Source organism: Bos grunniens, chromosome 3 (genome assembly GCF_055505025.1).
Source record: "Bos grunniens cultivar Pamir isolate PY7600 chromosome 3, Bosgru_T2T1.0, whole genome shotgun sequence".
Classification (NCBI taxonomy): domain Eukaryota; kingdom Metazoa; phylum Chordata; class Mammalia; order Artiodactyla; family Bovidae; genus Bos; species Bos grunniens.
Window position 1 is genome coordinate 48,050,620 of NC_141167.1, and position 26,626 is coordinate 48,077,245.

A 26,626-nucleotide genomic window follows, 5' to 3' on the forward strand; every position below is an offset into this window, starting at 1 on the left:
TACTGCTTATGGTACTTTTTTTTTTTTTTTGCTTATGGTACTTTTAAAATAAGCATTAAAAAGAAATCCTCCTGTGAGTTGGAAGAGACAGCACAAATGAACAAAACTAGTCATGCACTTATAACTGCTGAGTCCATATGATTGGTGCCTTAGGTTTGTTATATTATTCTCTTTCTCTTAAAAATGCATCCCTCTCCTGAACCTTTCGCAACATTCCAGCAAACATCCCACTTCCCCTTCCCTCAACACAACAAACTTTCTTGAAAAAGACAAGTTTTCTCTACTTGTTCACCATCTTCCAACTACATCTGCTGTTTAACAAACTCAGTCTGAGTCCTGTTCCACAGTGTCACTGAAATGGCTTTTATCAAAGTCAAAAATAATCTCCATATTTCCAATGCAATAGAGACTTTTCTGTATCATATTCTACCTCTTGTTACTTTTCAATACACTAAATCTCTTTCTAATTACCAAAACAATCTCATCTCTGAGATGTATCCTCCTAGGTCTTCATCAGTCACATTAACAATTCTAAGTTTCTTTTGCTCTCCTGTTGTCCAAATCTTCAGACATCGGTCGTGGCCCTTCTTCTATGTGTCTATTTTCCCTCCCTAGGATAAACTTACACTCATGACTTTAAGTCTCATTCTTGCCCTTGTCTCTGAGATCAGGTCTCATGAAACCCATTATTCACTGACATTTCCATTTGAATGCTTGATGTGTCTTATAATTTAGCATGGCCAAAATAGAAATCTCATTTTTTTTTTTCTGAAATACATTTTTCTCCCAGTTTTGAGAAAGGAAAGAGAGGAGAAGGCCACAACTTCTAGATAAATGAAGAAGGGATGCAGCTGTTAGGATATGATAAAAACTGACTAGAACTGAGTGAAACCAAGGTGGTTTCTAGAATAGTCCAGTCACTGAACTTTAGCTCATAATACTTTCATTGGTGTACTAAAAATCACTCCCGCTTATAACATGACAGTTCTGAGGATGACCATAAAAGGTCAAAACGTGGGCACTAGCTCAATCCTTCCCAGAATAGCAAAAATATTCCTCCCACTCATTAGCATATAAAACTACTCAGCCCAATATCCCCATGCCCTGGGATCCCTCTCATTTTCTGAGAAGGTCTACAATCTGCTTATGGAGTGCATATCTCTCTAAATAAATTAATTTTCATTTTTTTTGTTTTTGGCTCTCTCTTGAATTTTTTCCTGCAGGAAACTAAGGATTTTCACTTGGTGGCCTGTCCCAGGAATTTATGCAGGTCCCAAGACATGATGAGATCATTTTGTTGTTGCTGTCTTTTCACCCCACTTTCCTGTAACAGTTAGTCTCATTTCAGTCAACAACAAGCTCATTTTTCACATTGATGAAGCCAGAAAACTAAGAGGCATTCCCCATCTCCCATCTCTGTCTTTTGGTTTTACCTTGTGTAATCTAGGATTCACCCATGACTCTTCATATCTACTGCCATCACCCTTATTAAAGTCAACATCATCTCCCACTTCAACTATGATGGTGGTTTCCTAAATGGTTTCTCTACTATGCTTCAGGTGAACATGAAAGTGTTAGTGACTCAACTAACACTCTTGTGTCCAACTCTTTGGGACTCCATGGACTATACCCCACTAGGCTTTTCTGTCCATGGGATTCTCCAGGCAAGAATACTGGAGCAACTCATTTCCTACACAGCATCAAAAGCATCTTCTAAATATTAAGATCAAATCGTGTCTCTTTTGTGCTCCAAAGGTCCCATGAGTTTTTCTGTTATTCAGGAGGCAGAGGGGGGAAAACAACAAAAAAATAAATCTGATCTCAACATGGCCTACAAACCCTAGTTGATCTGATGACTCTTCTCATCTTATCTTCTCGAGCCTCATCTTAAACCCTCTTTTCTATTCGCCCCTTTTCAGCTTGTTTCAGGCCCACAAATTTCAGTTTGCCAAAACATGCAATTATTTCCTGTCTTCAAACCTTTACAAATGCTGTTATCGCTAATCAGAATGCACAGCAGTACTTCACATAGCAGCCTTCCTTCCTTTAACTTCAAGGCTTGGGTTAAAAGATAACTTATTTGTTGTCTTAAGTTAACGTGAATTGTAATTGTTTCCATCTCCACCAATATCTCTTCCAACAAAACTGTAAACTCCTTGAAGGTAATAGCTGTATTTTTTCCTCTTATATCTATTTAATCAACGTTTAGCGAACTGTCTGCCAGTAAGGGCACATAGGTGATTTTTTAAGAAAATAGATGTAAAATGATTATTCATAATATAAGCTTTATATAAGGAGTTGGGGGTTACTGAAGAAATTATTTTTTGCAACATATCTAAGACAGACTGAAGGCTTCAGAATCTGAATGTATTTGCACTATGATGAAATTGAGTCTTTCTGTTTTTTAACACATGAAAGATATCCAAGAAAAATTTACCTTAACAATAAGACTTATTGATTACTATAGACAGCCGTGTCTAGTGGGAATAGTCAGGAGGTGGCTATGAAGAGTTGTTAATTTTCACATTTTTGCCTGCTGATCACTTTTCAGTTAGCAACTGTGTTTATATACATCTGAAAAATTTTAAAGTGCCAACTAAGACTTTATTGGAAAGGTAAACATTCCTTTATACTTAGCACACTTTAATAAATCAATTTGTAAATTAACTATATGCCTTAGATTTATATGGTGAATGAATAGCAATGTTTATATGACTTTCCACAAATCAATTAAATGGCTCCCAACAAACATCCAGCTTCTACTGAGTCAAACACAAAGTTGAGGAGCCATTTTCTCTTTACAGATGTATGTTCAAAATCTGCAATTATTCCTTGTCATGTCACAAAAGGAAAAACGGAATATACTTCCATGAAATACTTGGTTGTAATCAAGTCCACTGAGAGTCTTGCTTTGAGAGTTTTCTTCTTCTCTTCAGCTGGTTCTTTTGTCCTGTAATTGAATTGAATTTTCACCTTGCCCCATTCCTTCCAGACAGCTTCTCATTTGAGGACTTTGAAGATGTATTGCACTAATATATCGCCAGAATGACAATGCTATGGTGATGCATGGGTGTAATACATCTTCAGAGCTTCAGTACTGTCCAGAAACAATACAGCTCATACTGGATTAAATTCAAATCTAATCCAAAGGGAAACATTAAAATAAAAAAATAGCTAACAATGAAGGTGAAAAAAAAAAACCTAAATAAAAAGTTATTTTAATGAATTCCACATTCTTGTATATTTAATGGCATGTTTTCAAGACTTTTGTATAGCCTATTATGAATTTGTAAATTTATGCAAGAGTATATTCTATAAATATCTGAGGATTACAACGAAATATAGTCTTAGACAAAAAACATACAACGAATCTAGTTTTTTAAGTCTCACTCTCTCAGGCAAAGTTTACAAGGTTTACATGCAGTAAGTGTTGCATTTTGCTTCTTCTGTCAGTCTGGAAAATTAGTCCCTGAACATTTCATGAGACATTTACATTATGCATTACACTAGGAAGCATTTCATGAATGTTGAACCTCTTCCCTTAGGACAACATTCCCTTTGCAACGTTTTCATACAGGGTGAACATACAGCTTCTGATAGAAAATATTCCATAATTTTTGGAAACTTTAATAGGTTGAAATGGAGTTGCATAGTAAACTAGGATTAGAGAATTTATAGACAATAGTAATATAGAAATACAGAGCAACATTATCCATGGTCTCATGGTCACAATATCCTCATTTCCTTAACCTTGGCTTTGTTAGGTCAGTAATCACATAGAAATTTCAGAGAGACTTGCTCCTTTACTGTGAAAGCAACCACTTGGAAATCTAAAGCCATGTGAAAGTTGTGAAAGACTCTTATTTTGTTCTGTAATTTTACAGATTTTTTTTTTCCTACAGCACAGAATGCAAATAAAGAAAACAAATCTACCCCTCCTCCAATACTTGTCCAATTTCTTGTCCTACTCTCTCATCATCCTCTATTTATTAGCATCTGAATAAATAATTCAAACTTTTGTTTCTTAAGGTCACCCTGGTTGCTTCTCAGTAAATAATCCTTCTTCTACTTTCTATGTAGGAAATCCTAAACATAAAATAACATCTCACTAGTTTAGAAATGCAATCATTACAATGCATTTATCTGATTTTTTCACAGTACTTATTATTTCTATCTTATCTGTCCTCAAGTAACTTTTAGGTAAAGATGAATGGTAAAATAAATTTTAATAACGATAGCTAAGAATTCTTTTTAATTTTGTATTTTTTTAAACTTTATCTGTAGCATCTCCTATGGTATAATCAGCATCATCATCATCACCATCTCCTTTTGCAGATGAAGAAACAGAGGCACAGAGGCCTTAAGAAATTTGTCCAGGTTAACACTCACAATGAATGGTAGAGTAAATAGGGACTTGAAACCAAGTAGTGCAAGTACTAACTATGTCCTCTTAAGCACTTTGCTATATTCCTTTTTTAATAAGAGTTTGATAATTACAAAATGCTATCAGCTTTTTCTATAACCTCTTTGGGTAATAATCTATTCACAAAGGTCATAAATGAAAATAATTATTACTCTAATTTTAATTTTAAAACATTAGTTAATATGAGTTTATTAATCATGAAAAGAGTTTATAGTATTCTAAAATATTATGTCATTTAATAGATATTTATTAACTATCTACTATGTAGCTATATTTACCTGAATCATGGGTCTTAAAGAGAGAACACACAAAAATTGAAAGAAATAAAAATTGCTCACCGTAGTTTTATTGATCTATCATAACTAAAATGATTCTAATTTTCTACCAATGATCATTACTGTCAATTATGGTCAAACTAATAAAATAATGTTATTTTTAAACAAGCTGGAGTTTAATTAAAATTCAACAGAAAAATTTTAATTTTGAATCAAGAAAAATGGTGTATGCTCTTTTACACTAGCAGTCATAACTCCTTTAATAAAAATTTATTACAAGCCAACAATATACTCATCTGCAATTGTCATAGACACAATAGGCCTTGATTTTTTTAGAAGTCTTTATTAATATATTTGTCTTATATATATTTTAATAATAATCCAGGAACAGCACTAAAATTCTAATAGGCCTTATTTGTATAAAATGTAATCTTGATGGACATGATCTTACATTTATGGGAAAGTAAAAAGAAACTGCATCTTCATTGACTGCCAGGGTTCAAATGATCATCACAACCTGGGTTCAAATAAAAATTATGCTCCTTTCCTTGTGAATATGGTACATGAAGTTATAATACTACTTCACATTAAAGCAATTAATAGGTGTGTTAATCTATCATATGTTGTAACAGTGCCTGGGACATACTACATGCTCAATAAAAATTATAAGTATTAGTTAGGCTCATTTTATGCTTTCACGGTACTGACTGCTGCTCTTTCTGATTTCTTATAGGATCTATTGTGGTATTTTTAATGACATTTTCACCCATGGAGTCCCACTTCAGAATGAATTAGCATGTAATTTACAACCAAAGTAAAAGTTGCATATTCTAAGATGATAACTTTAAATGAGCTCTTAACTTGTTTAGACATAACATGTAATACTTTTCTGTAATACATGTAAATAACATGACATTGTAATCACTTGGGAAAAAGATGAGAAAAAATATAATTCCTAAAATATAAACAGTCTAATGCAAATCATTATCCCTATATTCAGACCACTACAGAGACCTAATCTAGAGTGGTATTATTTTGTTTCCCCTAATGTGCCTGCTCTCTCAGAAAATCAAGTTTCATTTAAAAAGAAAAAAAGGATCTTTTATGAAATGCTTTAAAATGCTTGGTGGGTTCCTGTTTTCTACTTTATATGGGTAAGCATTTTCCTCTGAAAATAATGGATTATTTTTATATTGATTCATTATATCATCAGGCTCATTGTTCAGCCTTATATTTGTCTTAAAATACTGAAATCATTCTTGCTTTCTATATTCAAATCGCAGGCATTAACAGTTCTGAATACAAACAATTCTGAATAGTCCACTACTAATGGATGGAAAAGTAGAGGGGACTCTAGAAACAGACAAATAAAAGTTAAAATTATAAAGGAAACTCTCAGAACAAAGAGGTGATTTTAATTGTATATATATATAAATTATTGGTGTGCTATCTTATGGTAAAAGTTTAACTTGCCATCATTATGTAGATTTATTCTTTACACAACTATCCATTATGTAAAGCCATTAGGGAAATTCACAAAAGCTCCACATAGACTGCAACTCTACAATGGAACTAGAACCATAGTTTATAATCTGAAGATCTGGTATTGTTGAAATGTCATCACCATAAATTGCTGGTTTTACTGAATTTTTTTCTTCCTTATATTAAAGAGTAAAGTGCAATATCAGGACTGTAAACTTGAAAAAAGGCTCTTAAAGAATTACAGTGTTTAGAGGATAGGCTGCCACATGAAGCTTCTAAGTCATATCATCCTTGGTGATGTTCCATCACTTAAGCATCTCAAAAAAGTCTTTCTTTCATAAAAGGGGAAGACATTAGAATCAAGAGCACTAATGGTTAGTGTCTGTGATAACTTGAACTATTTTCAGAATTAATTTTAAACAATAGATTTCAGCAGTGTTCTTAGCTTTTAGATAAAAAATTTTTTTCAGTCTATTTTTCTTATAATTAGTAATTATAATTTCTATTTTTTATTATATTTAATTAGCATTAAAGATTATAAGAGGTTTAATGTGCTAAACTTGCATTCTATGTAGTTTAGCATGAGAATCTCTTTTAAAGTATCTAATACAGGGGTCAGCGATCTTTTTTCTTAAATGCAGAGAATAGATAGTTTAGGTTTTGCGGGCCATGTGGTTTCTATTGTAGTTACTCAACACTACTACTGCAGTAAGAAAATAGTCATGAACAACATGTGAGGCTGTGAGTGTGGCTGCAGTTCCAATAACTTCATTTACAAAAACATGCAGTAGGCCAGTTTGCGGGGAGCTTCCCTGGTGGCTCAGTAGTAAACAATTCACCTGCCAGTGCAGGAGACCTGGATTTGATCCTTGGGTCGATAAGATTCCCTGGGGAAAGAAATGGCAGCCCATTCCAGTGTCCTCGACTGGGAAATCTCATGGACAGAGGAGCTTTGTGGGCTACACTCCTTGGGTTCCAAAAAGAGTCAGATACAAGTTAGCGAGTAAACAATAAAAGCAGGCCAGTCTGGCCCATCGGTCTCAGGTTACTGAAAAATGTTCCCTCTTGTTTATCCTGAAACAGCTCTCATTTCAAAAAAAAAAAAAAGACTTAAAATCTTTTAGTTTGGAAAAATGTGTTTTATTCTCAATTAACAGTTTATGTTAACTTATAGCTGAGGTAAACCCGTAGCATATTTACGGAAAGCATGGCAAATACTACCTACTTTTTATTTTTCAAGGTTTCCATACTTCATGTGATTTTCAAATATTGCCTGATGGCCATTTTAAGACTGCTGCTGCTGCTGCTAAGTCGCTTCAGTCATGTCCAACTCTGTGCTACCCCATAGACGGCAGCCCACCAGGATCCCCCGTCCCTGGGATTCTCCAGGCAAGAACACTGGGGTGGGTTGCCATTTCCTTCTCCAATGCATGAAAGTGAAAAGTGAAAGTGAAGTCGCTCAGTCGTGTCTGACTCTAGCGACCCCATGGACTGAAGCCTACCAAGCTCCTCCGTCCATGGGATCTTCTAGGCAAAAGTACTGGAGTGGGGTGCCATTGCCTTCTCCGGGTTTTAAGACTACTTGATGTTAAATAATGACTGATCTGTTTTTATTAAAATCAATATTCTATCCAAAGTAAAAATATCCTTCAAGAATGAAGGCAAAATCAAGGCATTCTCAGATGAAGACTATTAAGAGAATTTGTCTCCAATGGACTTACCACCAAAAAATAAATAAATCAATCAATAATGTCTAAAGGAAGTTGTCTAAATAGAAATGAAGGAAATGAATAGCAGGAAGGAAGGAAGGACAATGGTAAAAGTAGAAAGATAGATAAATACAAAATAATTTCCTTCTCTTTAGTTTTCTAATATGTTTGACAGGTGAAACAAAAACTATGCCATTGTCTTATGTGGTTCTCATGATGTATAGAAAATATTTAAGATAATTATATTAGAAAAGTGGGAGAGCAAATGGAGGTAAGGTTTCTATACTTCGCTTGAACTAATAAAATATGAATACCTTCATATTAGGATAATCTATATATATATATATATATATATATATATATATAATATAATTCATAGAGAACTACTAAAAAATTATGTCGAGACATACCCCAAAACACTGTGACTACAACAATGAGGAATTCGAAAAGTGCTCAAGTTAATACATACAAAAACTAGAAAAAGAAAACAGAAACAAAAAAAAAGGAGGGAGGGACAGACAGAAAACAAAAGAAAAAAGATATTAGACATAAGTCCAAGTGAATCAATAATTAAATGGAAATAAACTAAATATACCAATAAAATATGGAGATTGTCAGAGTGGATAAAAAACTTGACTCATCTATATGATGTCTACAAAAGGCTTACTTAAAATACAATAACATATGTGGACTGAAAATAAAAGAATGGAAAAAAATCAATATTGTTCACAGCAGAATAATAGCAAGATTTTTACAGCCAAAAAAATGAAACAACCAAAATACTATAATACATTTATGGTTAAACAAATTGGATACATTGATATAACAAAACACTACTCAGCAAAAAAGAGAAACTATTGAGGTATATGCCACAACTCCAATAATAAATCTCAAGAATGAAAAGGCCAATTTAAAAATGTCACACACGATTATTTCACTTATATAACTTTCTATAAATGATAAAATTAAAGAGATGAAAAATGGGTTAGTTGGGGCTAGGGATAGTGGATGATGAAAGGAGTAGACTTGACTCTAAAGGGATACCATAAAGTAAATCTTTGTGTTGAGGGAACAGTTCTGTGTGTTGATTGTGATGGTGGCTCCATAAATCAACTCAACTCATATGATAAAACTACATATACACATTGTACTAAATATCCATTCTTAGTTTTGCTGTCATTCTACAGTAGACTCAATGTAGTAATGGGAGAAACTGGGTTAGGGATAGGTGGAAACTCAGTACACTAACTTCACAACTTCCCATGAGCTTATAATTATTTCAAAATAAAAAAGTGGGGGAAAAAACATCTCATACTCATTTGGGGCAATTTATTTATATACTCTGAGTGCCATGTTCATCCACACAATGAAGATAATGATACCCATCTCACAGTTCAGTTTTGAGGCTTTAATGAAAGAAGTACAGTGAATCCTAGAGGAAATCAACACTGACTGTTCATTGGAAGGACTGATGCTGAAGCTCCAGTACTTTGGCCACCTGATGCAAAGAGCTGATTCATTGGAAAAGACCCTGATGCTGGAAAAGATTGAAGGCAAAAGGAGAAGAGGACAGCTCAGGATGAGATGATTAGATAGCATCACCAGTTCAAGGGACATAAATTTGAGCAAACTCCAGGAGATAGCACAGGACAGAGGAGCCTGGCATGCTGTAGTACATGGAGTTGCCAATAGTTGGATACAACTTAGTGACTTAACAACAACAGCAACGCAAGTACTACTTATTTTTCCTAGAGTATATAAAGTAATGGATTAATGTTAGTTGAACCATTGTTTTGCTGCTGAACCATATTAACTAAAATATCTTTGGTGAAACTGCTCTTTACATTAATGGAGTTAAAGTTTTGAATGTAAATCAAACATGTTGATGAGGGGTTTCCCATACCTCTGTCAACTATAAATTGGTGCTTGCCAAGGGTATTTGCCATCTGCCTCTGTGAGGATTGAATCCTGTGCTACTGCAGCTGTTGACCTTACACAACCCCCAAAGGGAGTTCAGGGTGGATAAATGAGGCAATTTGTGCTCCAGAAAAATTGGTGGAACAGATACTTTTAGGAACTGATTTTTAGTCCAATCCTTGTAGCTCCTAATATCTAGAAAAGCACTAAATCCCTTCATAGTGACATCAGCTCCTCATGACTAACACAAAACCTTCTGTAAGATAAGTGCTTGATTGCCTTGAACTCTCCTTTCACCAAAATCTTATATATTGACCTTGCCCCTCACCTCTTTAGAGAAGTGTCTCAGAGCTATCTGAGGTGTTGTCTCCCAGGCTGAAGTTCTCATTTTGCCTCAAATAAATCTTAATTGGCTATTCTCACCTTGTGCATCTTTTTTTTTTTAACACCACCAAGCAATTATCCAATACCAGTTGAATGTTCTACATTTCAGCTCAATTCTGACACTACCCAGAAAGAGCATTGGATTTCACAGATTAAGAGCTCAGGAAACCAAGACTGCCCTGTCCCCCACCCTCAACAGATGTCAGTAGCAATTTCAGGTTATCACCTGTGCTTGAAACTGAACAGGACTCTGTGGAGCCCTCACTGCTGTAAAGCCCCATCTGTGTACTCCATTTCTTATTTATAGGAAAAGGTTTTGGTCTCCTAGGCTTTTTCTGAGTTACAAAAAGCAAATTCAAATAGTTACTAATCAGGTTAGTGAGAGGATGCAGAAATCCAGGAAAGGCAGTCAAGAAATAATAGTCAGGTGATAAAATAAAATCCTAGTTTCTCCTCAAGGACAGGGCTTCCCTGGTAGTTTAGATGGTAAAGAATCTGGCTGCAGTGCAAGAGATCCAGGTTCAATTCCTGGGTCAGACAGATCCCTGGAGAAGGGAATGACTACCCACTCCAGTATTCTTGCCTGGGAAATTCCATGGACAGAGGAGCCTGGTGGGCTACAGTCCAAGGGTTGCAAAGAGTTGAATATGACTGAGCAAGGAATATATATAACAATACAATATATATCTCAGAAACTAATTTCCACCCTTCCAGAAAGAGGATGGTGATTACATACTGACCATAACCCATAGAACCTAGACTGGTTGGAACCAGAAGATTGATGATTAAGTGTTCTGAAACACCACTTCGTTACCTCATCATCAACCTATCAGAAGAAAATCAAGCTCCCTATAGCCCTCACTCACTTTTAAATATTGTCTTTAAAAACCCTTCTCTGAAAACCACCAGGGATTTCAAGTGCTTTTGAGCATGAGCTACCCATTCTCCTTGCTTGGTGCCCTGCAATAAATGCTATCCTTTCCTTCACTGCAACCTGGTGTTAGCAAATTGGCTTTGCTATATATGGCAAGTGAGTTGTCTCAAGTTCATTCAGTAACATGCTTTCAATCAGGAAGCTATAAATTAGAGGTTTCAAGGACTCTGTCTTTGGGTTTGACTAATTTGCTAGAGCATCTCACAGAGCTTCAAGAAACAATTTTTTTTCTTTTTTACTAGATTACTGGTCTATTACAAAAGGACATAACTCAGAAACATCCAGATGAAAGAGATACATAGGGCAAAGTATGAGGAAAGGATGAGGGGAGAAGCTTCCATGCTCTCTGGATGTACCACTCTTCCTGAATTTCCCCATGTCCATGGATCTAGGAACTCTGCAAACTCTGTCCTTTTGCATTTTATCTGCCTGCAATGCAGGAGACCAGGGTTTGATCCCTGGGTTGGGAAGATCCACTGGAGAAGGGAATGGTAATCCACTTCAGTATTCTTGCCTGGATAATCCCATAGACAGAGTAAGTCTGGTGGGCTACAGTCCATGGGGTTGCAAAGAGTTGGACACGACCGAGTGACTAACACACATGAGAGTATACTTACACTGTCATGGTTGATTAAATCATTGGTCATTGAGGATTAATTCAACCTCCAGCCTCTCTTCCCTCCTCAAAAGTCAGTATAGTGGGACTGAAAATTCCAACCCTTCAATCATATAGTTGATTCTCCTGACAACAAATCTGAGGTGTGGCCCCAAAATCAGCTCATTGCATAATAAAAAACACCTTTATAGCTTAGTCCCCTAATGTGAAATTTCTAGATTTTTAGGAGTTCAGTGCCAGAAATGGCATGAAGATCAAATACATATCTCATAAAACATAGTACCATAGAGGTGCAGCCATATTGAAGGCATAAGGAAAATAAAAGGCTGATTCATATTTAGGGATATGTTTGTGGGTTTATATCAGGGGGATAAAGGTAATGGAGATATCAGGAAATGCTTGTGTCCCAACACATGACATGCAGATGTCATCTCTGCAAATTTTAATTTCTACTTCTAAGAAGTCATGTGGGAAGCAAGGGCAGAGAGCAGCATCCTTTACCTCTGCAGTACTTACGGAGCTCTTACTTTATGCAGGTTCTGAGCCAAGCCATGGGATACAAAGTCATGGCAATTGACTTTGTTTCTGGACAGGAGTCTCTGTCCCATAGGACCACAGACAAAACCAAAAACTACAATTCAGAGAATTAGTCCTGCATGAGTGGTGGCATAAGGTACCATAAGACTATGGAGAAATAAGCACCCAAATGTTCCTGAGATGCTTAGAAATAGTTTCATTAAAAGTTGAAGAAGGAGCAAGTTTGACAATTATATAGGGGGACAAAAGATATTTCTAATAGAAAAAAAGTAATATGGGAAGTTCCCTGGCAGTCCAGCGACTGGGACTTGGTGCGTTCACTGCTATGGTCCAGGGTTCAATCCCTGGTCAGAAGACCCCACAACCTAGCCAAAAAAAAAAAAAAAAGTAAAAGTAGAAAAACAAAATTTTAATCTTGACTAACTGGATGAATAGTTTACCTCCATAGCTAAGTTATTCACTTCTTATTTGCTCTTTATTCTTCTATTACTCAGTTTCTGGCTCATTATGTCACTGAATTGCTATGATGATCACCAAACTACCTAACCCAAAGATCTGATCTTATTTGACCTGCTTGATACTGTTCACCATTCACTGCTCCAGGAAATTTTTCCTCTTTTGGCTTCTTGTAATCATGACTTTCTGATTCTATTCTTACACCTCTGACCACTTGTTTGTGATTTCCTTTATAAGTGCTCTGTAACAAGGACCTGACAAATATAAAAGGAGGGGAAAAACATAACAGAACAAAGGAATAGTCTTTATCTTGAATTAGGCAATACTGTTAATGCCTATGGAAAATTAGGATAAGATCATTCTTTCAAAAGGCAATAGTCATATAGAAATTAGAAGAAAAAGAGTTTGAGATACACAGTCCAGGATTTAGCTCAAATTTCAGCTTCTGAGCTAAAAGAATATCTTTACTAGATTATAAACATCACCAGGGTAAAGTAAGAATATCTCTGGAGATTCCAGGTATCAAAGAATAGGAATGAACTGGGAAACAGAGATTAAGATAAACAGCAATAAGTGAGTGGGAATTTGATAAAGGCTTTCAGAATGCTTCCGTTTTTGTTATATATAATCTACTATTTTAAAATTTGGCTTTTTAAGTTTCTCTATTTTTTCTGACTGGATCTAGATTTATCAATTCAATGATGTGTGATTAAGAATTTTATTTTGTCTTTCTATTCAAAATCAAGTGCCTTGTGTAAACTTGCCTATGTTCTCTAGAAGTTTTAAGTGAGTTTTGCTTCATGGTAATCACAGCATTTGAGAGCATTCAAGAACTGTATAAAGAGATCCCTCAATTTCAGAAACAGGGTTGGATATCCTGTACCTTCAGATATCATTCCTGAGAAGTTACAACTTCACTTGTTTAATCCCAGGTGGATACAACTAGACTCTAGTCATGAGGAAACAGGGGTCAAACTCAACATGAGAAATAATCTGTTTTTTAAAAAAAAAAAGAAAAGAAAAATGTCAAGGAAGATGAAGAATAACCAAGGAATTAGTCCCCAGACTAAAGAGGGCTAAAGTGGTATGATCGGAGAAGGCAATGGCACCCTACTCCAGTACTCTTGCTTGGAAAATCCCATGGACGGAGGAGCCTGGAGGGCTGAAGTCCATGGGGTCGCTGAGGGTCGGACACGACTGAGTGACTTCACTTTCACTTTTCACTTTCATGCATTGGAGAAGGAAATGGCAACCCACTCCAGTGTTCTTGCCTGGAGAATTCCAGGGACGGGGGAGCCTGGTGGGCTGCTGTCTATGGGGTCGCATAGAGTCGGACACGACTGAAGTGACTTAGCAGCAGCAAAGTGGTATGATAACTGAATACAACATTTGGATTCTGTACTAAAAGAAAAAGAATTCTCTAAAGGACACTATTTGATCAGTTGACAAAACTGCAGCATGGATAGTAATCAGATAAACATAAAATGCCAATATTCAAGGTACAAAAGTTAAAAATTGCACTTTGGTTACACAATAAAATGTTCTTCAGAAATCCACACTGAAATAAATAGGGAGAAAAGGGCCTGATGTATACAAGGTGTTCTCTTTTCAAATAATTTAATGAAAAAAATATTTCTGCATACCCTACACACAGAAAATGTTGACTCAAAGAAGGAAAATGATGGATGAAACTGAGTAAAGGACAGAGAGTAGACTTTGCATTATTTCTATTAACACTTTCTTTTTCTTACTGTATTTTTTTTAATTTTAGTGAAGCATAGTTGATTTATAATATTGTATATAATATTGTGTTTAATTCCTGCTGTACAACAAAGTGATTCAGTTGTATGCATACATATACATATATATATGTATATACATATACATGCATACATATACATATATATGTATATATTCTTATATATATACATATATATTCTCATATATATATGAGAATACATATATATGTATATATTCTTTTTCATATTATTTTCCATTATGGTTTATCATAGGATATTGAATATAGCTCCTTGTGCTATACAGTAGGATCTTGTTTATCCATCTTATATATAATAGTTTACATCTGCTAATCCCAAACACTTCAAAGATGAATTTGAAAGAAATTGCTACATATAGAAAGAAAAAAAATAGAAAGGAAGAAATCCTGACTATAAGTAACTCTAATAAGCTCATAAGTCCAGAAACTTTTCAAGAAAGATATTTTGGGGCTAGTACACTAAGTTGTTTGAACTAACAAGTGGAATGGCAACTTCAATTGTTCAGGCAATGTCTGTGATATGGCTGAATCCACAACCCAACTTTTCCACAGATAAGGAGGAAGCTGCCTTCTTGTGATGAGTCATTTTTCTTTTTAATGATTTTAAAAACAGAATAGACCATAAATGAATTGGTAAGACTTACTAACAGTACTGGTAGAATAAACAAATCATACATGTACAAAAATTAGTCATTGTTTTTCATACTGACAGGAAATCTATCTGTATCCACTTCTAACACTAAACACTGTTCACTTGGTGATGGTTGTTTGAGACACATTTCCTTTTGTGATACAGAAAAAGAACAGAGGAGAATGTGCAAAATATTGATTACCTTAAAAAATAGATTAATGAAGTCTATAATTTTGCTTTCAAATATAAATATATAAATTGAAGAAAGGTAATAGAATGATGACATGTTACTTAAAGCAGGAACTCCATGTTGCTGAGCATTGAAATTTAGATTACTAATAAATTACAGTTTGCAATTATTGGAAGCATTTATAAAAATATCAGCTATGTGTAGCTATTCATTAAATAACAGTTAATAGTTATGCTAATTTTACTCATTTGCTCTGTATGGTAGGATCAGAAAAACTATGTACAGTTTAACTTATAACCCAATCTGTCTTCTTTCGGCTTCAAAATGTTATCCATTATCGTTATTCTAATAACTTCACTAACCAACATTCATGGTATTTAATTAAACTAAAATATATCTAAGCACTTACAAAAAGAATATGCATAATAACAAGTGCAACAAAGAAGAAGAGTTAAATCCAAAATATTAATCTTAAATTGCATGAATGTGGAGATTATGTGCTTCATTCTTAGAAAAAATTATATTTTCATATCAGATTTAAATCCGGAAAGATGATTAAGAATCAGCCTTACATTTGCATATCATCTTATAGTTTTTAAAGCACATTTATAAGTATTATCTTTTCTGAGTCTCACAATAGCCAGAGATTTTTATCATTTGATTTTTGGAAAGTAGGAAACCAGCTAACTGAGGCTAAGAGATTTGCATGAGGATTTACTGAACTGATGAATAAGGAAGGTGAGACTGGAGCACATGCATTCTAATTGCTAGTCCTGGGTTTGTCTCACACTCCATGGAGAGTCCTTCCACTAATTCAGGGCTCACGTGTCAGTTTTATGATTCTTAGCCACTCTAGAGAGGAAAATGTTGGCAGTCAAGAGCACACTCATGCTTCAGAAATATTACAGGGGCCGTAATGCATATTATATAAGCATATATTGCTGTTACATTGATTTTTTTCTCACATTAATAGTAATACTAAATGTATGATGTGAGGAAGTCTCATTAGACCTACTGCCTAAATGAGGGAACTGAAAGACACTTAAGGATAAGTGAAATTAAAGAAAGCATTAGCAGACAGAAGAGATGTTCTAATTGTACTTTTTCTACATCTCTATAAAATATGTCTTCCTGATTCCTTTAAAAGCGATTTCGTCATACTAACCTTGTTCAAGTTATTTCTACCCCAAATACAAAACAAATAAAAATCAAATTTTGTCTATCTGAAATGTGGCGGGGTCCTATTCACGAAAAGTACCACTCTTACTTCCATGGTACATTTAAAACTGTATTGTTCAAATGTTCAGATTTTATACAAACTGATGACTCATTTAGAGTTGTTCTGTGAAAATAGAACTTGTTTTAATGATGTTTACCCCTCGCTTCCTAAAACTGACAATCTCTTTAGGAGTATGTGCCCTGTATCGAAAGCACAAGACACTAATAAACATGTAATATTCCTTAATCTCACCTAGCTATGTGATCTTTTACAAGTTACTTAACTCTTGGGTTTTTAGATTCCTCATCAGTCAAAATTTAATGCTAACTGCCAAATCCTTGATTCTGAACTGCAGTTTGAAATTAGACCCAGCAACCTCATAATTTGTATAATTTCATTCTCCCCTGATTACCTCAGCAGTTCACACTGGCCTATTAACATGTGAATGCCGATTGAATAAAAGCCTTACACATTTAAATGAAGATATTTCTCTTGTGACATTTTCCATTTGAGCCTTTTGTCTATTGATGTGTGAATATCCAGTATACTACTGTGAAAGTAACCTTGCCTAGGCATCAAGAGACCTAGGGTCTACTCTGGGCTGTGACAGAAAATGTTCATTTAACTTCTGTGAACTGCAGACATTTGGGTGTAAAAAATAAGTATAAAAATATGCATCCTGTCTACCTCATGAAAAAGATATGAGAAATTAGCTGACGCTTAAGTTTTGAACAAGTGAGGTTGCAGGATGATACTGAACAGCACAAACAACACTGATGCATTTCTGTTTTACCTGATGGAGAGATGTGCCGCCAAGAAATGGAAGGCTCTGGTTTCCCAGTGGCCAAACAAGTAAGGGTGACATTGGTTCCTTCATTGATGGTCATATCGTTTGAGATGTCATAAATCTTCGGAGGAACTGAAATGGCAAAACATGCAGTGGTCAGAAAAAAATATGTATATAAAACAGTCTGTTAAACTACATATGATTAACTCCATGTTATCATGCAAACAAACTACGGTGGTGAAATGAACTTATAGCTCAGGATCATCACCTAAACAATGGATTCCCTAGATCTTCAAGATTATCCCAGAGGTTTTTTTGTTGTTGTTGTTGTTTTTCGCTCTTTGATTGGTTTTAAATTTCTGTAGTATATAGCTATGAAATATTTTAGGGTAAATTAAATATTTAATAACAAAAGTTTATATGTTGTTCAAATGTTATTGTGAATACTTTTGTACTAAGTAAACTAGAATATAGTCATCTGTCTGTTCCATCTATATACTTCACTATAATGATGGTTTTCCGGTTGAAATGATTAAAGAAAAATGGAAATCTAGAAGAAATTTAAAATAAAAGGACAGCTATACCTATATGCTGATTTATGAACTAAGTGAGGTAAAACATAGAATTAGGATATATGTTTTCAAGTTCACAAAGGCAATTGGGGCCTCAACTTTTTCATCTGCCAAAGAGCAGGACTGGACTTTCTGATCATTTATGTTCTAAGGAACACAAATTCTAAAGGCTGTGCAAGATATGGTCAATATGTATTTTCTTGTCAGCAAGGAATGGAAATTGGTTGAAATAGGTCTCTTTATGCTGAGATTTCTTGGAACATTTGTTATGCTCTGTAGGTCTATGATAGTGAAAAGGGAAGTACTGTGATGCATTTTTTTTTCCTGATGTATTAAGCTATGGAAACATTTATATCAGAGAAGTAGTGACCGAGGAATAAACTTTGGGAATGATGGATAGGAAAAATACCTAAATTAACTTCTAGGATGTCGGTATTCTCTCAAACAGCAAATGATCACATTTAATCCTTAAACAGTATGGATATGAATCCTGCATCCTCTGCAGACTAGCTGTCTTATATCAGCCTGAGTTCTTCATCTGAAAGCTGGAGATTGTATTAGTACAAACCACATGTAGCTGCTGTGAGAATTAATAAGTTAACATATGTTTAAGGGTTTAGAAAAGTTCCTGGAATTATTGTTAGATATTATTATTATATGCTTTAAAATATATATTTGGTGTTTGAACTTAATTTCACTACTGCTCTTTCCCATGCCTTAAAATTTCGCTGTGAACTTTACCACTTTGATGGTATATATGAATGCCCTGTGCCAGTTTTGGTTTACTATATAAAAATTATAGTATGTTGAAGCTTCAGGTCTAAGCTAAATGGCAATTCAATATACTGATCTCTATTATAAAAACATAATTTTGTAGTGGATTTTTTCTCATTGTTCCATTCTTAGGGTTTCTTTTGGCAAGAGATGTGTTTTCCTAGCTATTTTGAAAACCAGTATCTATAATCTGTCATAGTGATAAATTAAATTACTCATACTTTGAATATCATCTTTGATTTTTTAATGGAACCCAAACTCTGCTACAAGAATATCTGGGAGGATTTGATTACAAACACAAAGTATTTGACTATATATAACTGGTGATGTGATTGAGGAAAAGGTTTATTCTTAAGTGATATACTGTTATAACTGTTTCTAAATGACCTACTTTAATTGGCATGTAAAACATATTAAGATTAAATTCTTCACTGAGCTCTTCTTAAGCAAATAAGCAAAAAATAAAAACCATTCCAAGTAGAAGACTCTTTTTAGCTTAACTGAAACAGAACAGAAATAAAGATATTAAAATACCTTAGGAAGAAAGTAGAGAAAAAAGTGTAAGACTTACTGGTGAACTGAAGATTTAATAAAATTACAGCATTAAACAAAAAATATCCTTTGGATAGATGGATGTAGGTATCAGTTTAATATAGTAAACTATGATAAACACGGGTATATACACATGCTGCTGCTGCTGCTAAGTCAGTCAGTCATATCCGACTCTGTGCGACCCCATAGACGGCAGCCCACCAGGCTCCCCCATCCCTGGGGTTCTCCAGGCAAGAACACTGGAGTGGGTTGCCATTTCCTTCTTCAATGCATGAAAGTGAAAAGTGAAAGTGAAGTCGCTCAGTCGTGTCCGACTCTTAGCGACCCCATGGACTGCAGCCTACCAGGCTCCTCTGTCCATGGGAATTTCCAGGCAAGAGTACTGGTGTGGGTCACCAGTGCCTTCTCCACAATATACACATGCATGTGTGTGTATATATGTATTTATATATACATATGTTTACATAAATATGTATACATATTTATGTATACATATATACATAAATATGTATATATAAATACATATATACCAATATCTACTATTAAACAAAGAAAAAGTTATGTGATACTTTCCTTCTTTATGTAGTACAGCGATATCAGTTTAGTCTGACTAGTTTATTTATTTCAAACATATAACTAATTCAACTTTGGACTATAAATATTTAAGAGAAGTTATGGAGTGCCATAAGACATGCATTCTAGCCTCTAAATTAAATGATTTTCTCAGATTTTATTTGATCTTAAAATTGTTTATTTTCATTTTTACACAAGTACTTGTAGTTAAAGTGGTGAACATAAGTAGTGACTTATATTGTGCTTAATATTAAGCACAATATTTAATTTCACAGAAAAACAGCCAAATCCCTTAGCAATAAACTTAGATTTAACATTTAACTATAGAAAATTCTGTGGTGGGGGAATACTATTGAATTCCAGGCGTGACATGTCAGTCCAGTGATTGCAACCAACTTCTGGAGCTTCATAATTCAGGATATACTATGGTAAAGAAACATCTGGAAAGAGGATGCTAGTAAGAGAAAATCCCTCTGGCAAGGCTCTTCTCTCAAAATGCATCACCTGTTGGCAACAGATGTTGTGTGTAGACAGAGCCAATGAAAATCCTCACATGGACTGTAGCTTGTGGAGGCAAAAGCAGGTGTTCCTTTGCTGAACATTCAGTCATTGAATATTCAGTTCAAGACTTCAAACTTTTACTGAGAATTAGGGAGGGAATAATTCTGGACTCACAGGAAATGCAAAAATTTCCTAACATAATCCTTCACCTCAAGAAACTTAAAATTTAAATAGGGAGGAAGATAGATAAGTAACTAAGAGAAGACAAATATTTATCATGTTTTCCTTTCTCATTTTACATGAGGAACACATGTCTAAACAGGTATGCCTTCAGGGTTCAAAATCATCAGAGATGAATTTTGTGTTCATTTCTTTTAAAGCAAACCATGAAGGATAGTTTATGCACAAAGTTATTCATTGTGGTGCTGTTTATAATAAAGAATAATTATTAATAACCTCAATGTAAGACAAAAGAAATGGAGATATTGGTTAGCTCTGCCTCCAAAATAGGATGTGTTACTGAGGAAGGGTTTGGGATGAATCTGGGGACCATTGGGATAAGATATAAAGGAGGAGAAAGGTGATGTTTCTACTCTGGGTGGCAGGAACAGAGAAGAATGGTAATGTTTCAGATGTTGTAAGACCATCTGGGTCCAGATAACAGTTTGTGTATAAATGGCACATGTGCACATCTAGGAAGAACGCCATTGAACTTTCTAAATGACAAAGCATCATGTCTTATATGTCCAATATTCTATGCACTTGCATAGAAAAAAGTAAAATGAGTTAAAATGACTATTCTAGACATCTATATCTTTTCTATATAACATATCTTGAAATCCTTTAACATTTTTATTTACAAATGTAACTTAAAATCAATTGTTTGAAAAGAAGCATGTTCAATCAGTTTAATAATTTTAAGTCACTAAATAATTACATTTTAATGAGTATTTCAGGTTGCTGTAGAATTATTAATAGTTAAATACCTATGACCTGGACCAGAGCAATAAAGGAATAAGCTATTCATTTAAATATATACTTGTCTAACTTTCAGGAAATTATGATTATAACCTTTAAATTGTTATACATTTGAAGGAATCACTATTGTACCTTTGAATTAATAACCTACTCTGCCTTTAATTAATCATTCACAGGATTCAATTTCAACTAGTATTTACTGCCCTGTTTTCAACTTCTATTCAGTTGATGCCATGGTGGGAGAGGATGATCCATATTTAGATGCATTTATAGATTTAGATTTGTTAAGTGCTAGTCGCTCAGTTGTGTCTGACTCTTTGCAACTCCATGGACTGTAGCCCACCAGGCTCCTCTGTCCATGGAATTTTCCAGGCAAAAATAAGGAGTGGTTAGCCATTCTCTTCTCCAGGGGTTCTTCCTGACCCAGAGATTGAACCCGGGTATCCTGCATTGAGCAGGATTCTTTACCATCTGAGCCACCAGGGAAGCCCTATTTGGTTCATTACAGTAATTCAAATCTCTTACTGGTTTCACTTTCATAAAAAATTACGCTATATGACTTGTCCCAACTGCCTTCTCCATTTGGAACCATCTATCAGTGTCCTTAGAGTATGGACACTACATACCTAAACCAAATGCTAATGATTTCCACACAACCAGGCCACCTGGGATTATTCCCTACTATTTGAACTATGAGAGGCAATAGTTTTTGAGTGTCCTCATGGTTGCTTTTTAAAACTTTTTAAAACTTGTACATAATTTCTAAACTGTATTAAAAAAAATAAGGTTTTTGATTCTTTAACGAGCAGCCTTCACAGATTTAACTTACATTTCTTCAAGCAGCTCATCTTGTAGACTGGAACATGATCATTAAAATTTTGAGAAGTCAAAATAAGGGTGACAAATGTGTACATCACAGGAATCATATGAGCACACTGTTTTATTTTATATGAAAAGTCTGTGCAGGGACTGTGGCCAGGCCCTGGTGTGAGGAAGTCATAATGGAGGAGCCTAGCAGTGTCCATGTGCTCCAGCCTGCTTCCTAATGGGATGGAAGCTGGTGGAAAATGTTTTTTTAAAGCCTGTGCAGATGATTTTCAGAAATAATAAACAGAGTTCCCATCTATAATAAGTTGCATGAGATGTGAGGTTGTGTTACACATAACAGTGAAAGTCCCTAGAGAATGTATTTGATGGTGATCTTGCGTACATGTGTGCTGAGTCCTTCAGTAATATCTGACTCTTTGTGACCCATGGACTGTAGTGCACTAGGCTTCTCTGTCCATGTGACTCTCCAGGCAAGAACACTGGAGTGGGTTGCCATGCCCTCTTCCAGGGAATCTTCCTGATCCAGGGATAGAACCCATATCTCTTATGTCTCCTGCATTGCCAGGCGGCTTCTTTTCCACTAGCACCACCTGGGAAGCCTGATGGCTACTGTAACTTTAAATAAATGCAAGACAAGGATTATTTGGATCTAGACAGTTGCACTGGCTCACTAGAATCAATTAAATGCTTCATCAAGTTCTTAAGTTGTAAGAGTCCATGAAAGACCACAGTACATACAAATCCATTAGGAGAGCTTCTTTAGGCTGCCAGGGCTAAATGCTGAATGAACTATGTATTTAATCTGCCCCACAAACACTGGAAGATTGTTGAAAAACATCAGTTGAGTACTTATCATAGCAACAGTCTGGGCACAAGCATCTAGAAAAGAGTCTGACACATACGGGATACTCAACAATATTTGTTTTATTGTTTCTATGTGCGAGCTAATATTTCTTTGGCTTCATAATGATGCTTTCCCATATAATTTCATACCATTGCAAGTATGATATAATATAAATTCTGAGGATACAGTGAAAATGTAATTATAGTGCCAAGGGTCCTATGTGACTTTTTTCAAGGATTCTCTGAGATTGGGGATTCAATACTTCTTTTAACTTACATAAAATCATGGTAGCTCCCTACTGTATTGCTTACTAGAGTTTTTGCCATGCAAGCCAAGAGAAATAATTGAACAATAATCATAAATGTATTTTCAACAGAATGAACTGTCACATCTTAAGCAGGAGTGTGTATTTTGGTTAGTGCATTATTTTTTTTTTTCACTTGAGAAGCTATGTAAATTTAAGGTCAAAAGTATTTGACTTGAAGAGTGTGTACATATTATTTCTGTTTTTTTTTTCCCCCTCTCCATAGACTTGGAGTCTGAGTTAGTTCGAATAAACTATATCTCTGAAGATTTTCCAAACTGCTTGAGTCAACAAGCTAGACATAACTATAAATCTTCAGAGAATTGGCTTTTTTTGCACTCCCATATCTGGTAATGGCTGGCAATATCAAAAGAACAGTCTTTCTTTCCCTAGGCTGGCACTTCCCTTGTCAGTCTTGGCCAGCCCCCAGAAAGTGAAAGCAGATCTTCGTTATATAACAAACCTCCTGGAAAAGGTGCTGTTCTCAAACTGAGAGAAGAAATTGTTTCATGATTTTTTTTTTTTTTTGGCCTAAATTGGCTTGCTGGTGGGTGCTTGATGGCTTCCTGGCCTGCATCTAACTAGCAATATTGTTTTCTCCAGCTCATAGACTACAAACTCACTTTTTATAGTTTATGACATTTCCGAGATTTCTATGGTTTCTCCCCTCATCCCATCACTGATAGGAGGACAATAATAGCTAAGCGTGACTTGTAAATGCAAACTTGCCAGATTTGTGTTTTACCTACTGATGGAATATGCCAGAACTTCTTTGGGGGGCAAGAACATGTTTGAAAAAAAAAATGCGTCTTTCAGACTGCAGTTGAAACTGAATCATGTTGCTTAACTTAGTGTTTCTCCTTTTTTATAAAACCTATGTATAAAATTTTCTCAATCTACTGTGTCCTTCAGGGGATCAGCTACATAAAATTTTAGAACAGGCAAGTGACCTATTTTAATCCACTCATACATTCATTCAACAAGTATTCATCAAGAACCACTTTGACTTAGGGAGATTAATCTTAAGGAATCCATGTCTAAAGAGTTAGAAAGATCTAACACTATTAATTATATTATGGAGTAATAAATCCTATAAAGTAGATTCTGTACAGCAAGGTGTTTGGGACACAAAAGTAGTAAATCAAACTCTGCCTGTGGAGTCAGAATTGGAGGGGATATTGATCTTAAGAAAGGCTTTATGAAACAGATGACATTTGAGTGAAATTTGATGGTTAAAACAGTAGTGTCCTATGTTTCAGGATGATCTGGTAAGACTTTTAGAATCCTGGGGAGGAGAGGGAGGGCACAACTCAAGAGATCCTAAACTGATGGTTTGGAGTGAGCTTCAAACTCCTCTACAGATTTTGGTAACTGATTTACAAGATACCAACAACTTATCTCAATAAGAAGAGACAATGTCTTAATAGCTTGCACTCAGATAGAAAGGTGCTATGAGTAACTTTTCCCCCCCCTGTGTTATTGGTTCATGTCATAGGGATCAAGATGATCAACAATGGAAAGAAGAAAGTGATCATCTGAAAATGATAAACCCTAAAGGATATGGAATTATGGAAAACATCAAGTGGAAATATCTTCCTTCTCTCTTTCCTTTCTCTCCATCTTTGCTTGACTACCTAATATGTGGGTTATAAGTAAGTAATCTATAAATTTTAAGACAGATTTTCTTGTTGAGGAAAGCCATCGGTGTTTGCTAGGTAGATTGCAGTGGCAAATCTCTCTCTCTAGATATATATATTATCTATATAATATATATTGTATAGATAATATATATTAATAATATATTATAATAATTATCAAATAATTGTTAAATATAATAGTAATTATTAGTGGTATAGTGATATATTTATATATTATAAATTATATAGATTATATATACATACATATATGTAAATACACATATATGCACATATGTTATATTAAGACAGCTTAGCCTACATGATAATTAAATGTGATAAAAGACTAAAGAAAGGTCACTGGTTTAGAAAGGATAGGTTTTGTTAGCTTAATATTTAAAGATTTCAGATTTTTCGGTTGAAGGCAAGTTCCTCACCTGCTGAATAAACATTCTTAAAGTAGAAAGATAACATTATTATACAAGATTTTTAATATTTTAGGCATAAAGATTTTATTTTTGCTTCATTTTGGCTAGAGGATCAAGAGCTGGCCTATAAACATACACAAGAATGTTTATATATCAGAGTTCAAATCCCTGCTGTACCTCAGGCTAGCTTCAGCTTCACTTACTGGGATGGTTCAAAGATATAAAATATTACTTAAAATCAGGACCATAATAACAACTACTCCCTCAGGCAGCAGCAGCAGGAAGGCTGGAGCACACTTACAGCAGTGTTGTATATCACAGGGAATCTACAATGACTTTGTAACTCACTCTTCTCCCCAGTAGAAAATAGTTACAAAATACGTAGGAAAAATATCACAACTGAAAAGCCTTACAGCACACAATGTAGGTATCCATTCCTGAGGAAGATTTCTTAAGAAACCAACTATATATCTTTAAAATCTTCAGTGATGATGGCATTTTATTAAGAATTAATAATGAATTTTTTTTCCTGGAAACATTTTGGCAGTATACTTTAAGAACTTTAAAGAATCCAACCCAGTGAGCCAATGGTTTCTGTTCCAGGAATTTCTCTTAAGGAAAGCAGGCACCTCCCTTCTGTATGGTCGCTATTTGCATAAACCTGGTGGCCAGCTCCATTGTTCTGCTAACAATGTGCCAGCAAATGCCCTCTGGAATGGCCTGGATGAACTTTGCTTGCCTCGTCTTTGGCAATGAACTATCTCCATAAACCAGAGGAAACGGCCCAGCTGTGTCATGCTAGAACCCAGCTGTCTTCTTTGCAAATATTTCCCACAGTGAAAAGCTTGCTTTAGCATTTTTTGAAACGCCAGAGAGTCCAATGTCTATCCTTGGACTCATAGAGTTATATTGAAACACCTGGCTCTGGATTTCATGAGGTAAATCTATTCCAGTTCAATATGAGTTCCTTTTGTGAGGCTCCGGTTTTCATAATTGTGTTTTAGTAGATTTTTATATCTAAAGTCTGTTATGCTATGCTGTTTCCTGCATTTGCAGAAAAGATGTGTCTTGTCGGTGCAATCAGGAAAAAAACAAACCGAAAAACAAAACAAAACAAAACAAAACAGCTTCTCTGAAGTACTTTGATTTATCTGTTGTTTGTACCTAATATGTATTTTCCTATTTATAAAGGTGCGTGCTCTGTCATGTCTGACTCTATCTAGCGACGCTATGGACTGTAGCCCACCAGTTTCCCCTGTCCATGGGATTCTCCACGCAAGAATACTGGAATGAGTTACCAT

The 26,626-nt window shown here is 35.0% G+C and overlaps 1 protein-coding gene across 11 annotated transcripts in view; it reads right to left on the reverse strand.

Annotated features, from left to right (window-relative positions):
* NEGR1 (neuronal growth regulator 1) overlaps positions 1 to 26,626 on the reverse strand; it is a 1,037,762-nt gene that overhangs the window by 416,539 nt on the left and 594,597 nt on the right. For all 11 annotated transcript variants that reach the window (XM_086390573.1, XM_086390567.1, XM_086390577.1 and 8 more), the window contains one exon: positions 17,344 to 17,469. In XM_086390573.1, the coding sequence (XP_086246699.1) occupies positions 17,344 to 17,469 (126 nt within the window). The remainder of the gene's footprint in view (positions 1 to 17,343; positions 17,470 to 26,626) is intronic.